The sequence below is a fragment of the Egretta garzetta genome, unplaced genomic scaffold (assembly GCF_000687185.1).
Source record: "Egretta garzetta isolate BGI_Z169 unplaced genomic scaffold, ASM68718v1 scaffold206, whole genome shotgun sequence".
In the NCBI taxonomy this organism is placed as follows: domain Eukaryota; kingdom Metazoa; phylum Chordata; class Aves; order Pelecaniformes; family Ardeidae; genus Egretta; species Egretta garzetta.
The window spans coordinates 2,464,730-2,466,690 of NW_009259984.1; the positions used below are offsets into that span (position 1 = coordinate 2,464,730).

The 1,961-nt window shown below is 47.0% G+C and overlaps 1 protein-coding gene across 1 annotated transcript in view; it reads left to right on the forward strand.

Annotated features, from left to right (window-relative positions):
* The first annotated feature begins 1,654 nt into the window (after positions 1–1,654).
* The window catches only part of GSC (goosecoid homeobox), a 1,637-nt gene continuing 1,330 nt past the window's right edge, over positions 1,655–1,961 (forward strand). The window contains 2 exon segments of the mRNA XM_009640505.2: positions 1,655–1,795; positions 1,797–1,938. Of these exon segments, the coding sequence (XP_009638800.2) occupies positions 1,655–1,795; positions 1,797–1,938 (283 nt within the window).

Consider the following 1,961-nt stretch of genomic DNA (forward strand, 5'->3'; position numbering starts at 1 on the left):
AACGAGGGTCCCGGCGGCGGAGCCCGGCAGCGCCCGGCGCCCAGGGCACGGCTTACCGAAAAAAAAACCCCAAAACCAGAAGCCAATCCGACAAAACAGCCCCAGCCTGCTCCCCAACCAACCAACCACCCCAAAAATAAAGGAAACCCCCAAAACAACAACAGGACAACCTCGACCCTCTGTCAAATAGTTTCATTTCACGTCAAATTTGCAAAATTTGCACGAAGCGCAGGTCTAAATGCCGAAGGAGGGAATAAATTGATCGGCAGAATAAATTGAAGGAAAAGAAACGATGCTAGTAATTAGTCACATGGCGATGGATTAAGAAAGTGCGAATTAAGTCCTGGCGTTCTTTTTCTCTAGCGGCCGTACGAGTAGTTTGTTAAAAATCGGGTTTGGGTTTAGATCGTTCTCAGACGCGGTTTTAAATCCTGGAATATCGGGGAAAGGAAGGATAAAGATAAAGTGCGAGTAAGCGCTAACGAGGATATTCTTTGTTGAGGAAAAATAATGTGTTCCTCGTAAACGGACCCTAATGGCTTGTTTTCATTTCATGCGTGCAATTTCCTACCTTCTTTGATGGAGGGTTGATGGGGTAAATAGTCTAATCTTATTCAGTTCACCTCCTGTGGATTCCCAGTGACAGTCGTGACAGACGAAGTATTCTGCAAATCACAAGAGCCAGCTACCAAGAGAGACCAACGTCTTAATAGGAAGAGTTTTAGGGACTTAAAACTGCTCCATTTTAAATTCACGGAACACACAAAATATGAAGTTCTCCGTACCGTTGCAACTCCGTAGGGTTTGTTTTCTAAGCTAGAAAAGGAAAGATTCTTCCTTAAGAAGAAAAAAGCACCGGGATGGATCAGAAACAAATCGGAACACCTACCGGACCCGGGGGTTTGAGACGGCCACTGGTCTTTAACATTTCCACCGCCGGGCTTGTTTAAAAATGAAAAGCGATACCTGTCAGGATCTGAACCTGTTTTAAAAAAACTAAAAATGTTTACATCATTCACGCGTCCTAGTTTCACCAGGTGATCTAGGAAAAGAGAAAAACAATAATTCATTTACTCTAGGGAAGACGTTGTTGCTTCACCGCGTAAAGCTTAAATCAGCGGAACGCAGGCTCGGCAATGGCCCTTCGGTTCTCCGAGCCGGGGAACGCAAGCTTCAGACCCGGCTACCGAAACACGTTGAGGGAGTGGGGGGGAGAGAGAGTTGCACGGTTGTCTCGCAGTTTATTTATTTATTTATTTTTTAAAAAGTGCTTCTTAACCAATTCGGAGCATAAATAATGAATCCGAGCTTCAGACAGAGGAAATCGCACCCGCTAATGTGAACTAACACGAGCAAAGTAGGTGCATAATAGACGAGGCTAGGAGCTGCTAACCGCTTCTGCACAATGGCATTAATGAGATTAACCTGGGCAATTAGCCGGTGCAGCAGAGATCGAGCCGAAATCTGGGGCCTTTCCAAAAAGCCCACTAATGGAAAGGATTACGTTAATTTCATTAATTCTCAATACACAGACCCGGGCTCCTTTCACTCCTTTGTGTAACCCCCACCTCTTCCCCACCAAAAAGGGGGAGAAAAAAAAAAATCAAATCTGGTTTTGTTTGTCATCTGCATATTACCAGGAACTAAATCCAGGATGACGTCGCCTGGGTATAAAAAAGGGAAGAGGTTCAGATGGATTATACTCCGAGCAGCCCTCTGGGTTGAGATCAGTAAACAGGCGAGAGTTGAGGGGGGAAAGTTCCCGGGGTGGATCCTGCGCGCACACGCACGCACACGCACAGGCGCGCACAGGCACACCCGCACGCTCTGCCCGCAAGCTGCCCTCGGAAAAAGCTCCGCTCTTTTCGCTCCGATCCCTTTTTGAGATTTCTCTTAAAAGTTTCGGTTTCGTGTCTCTCCAGCCTTCTCTCCCCCCCCGCCCTCCCTTCCCCTCCCCCTCC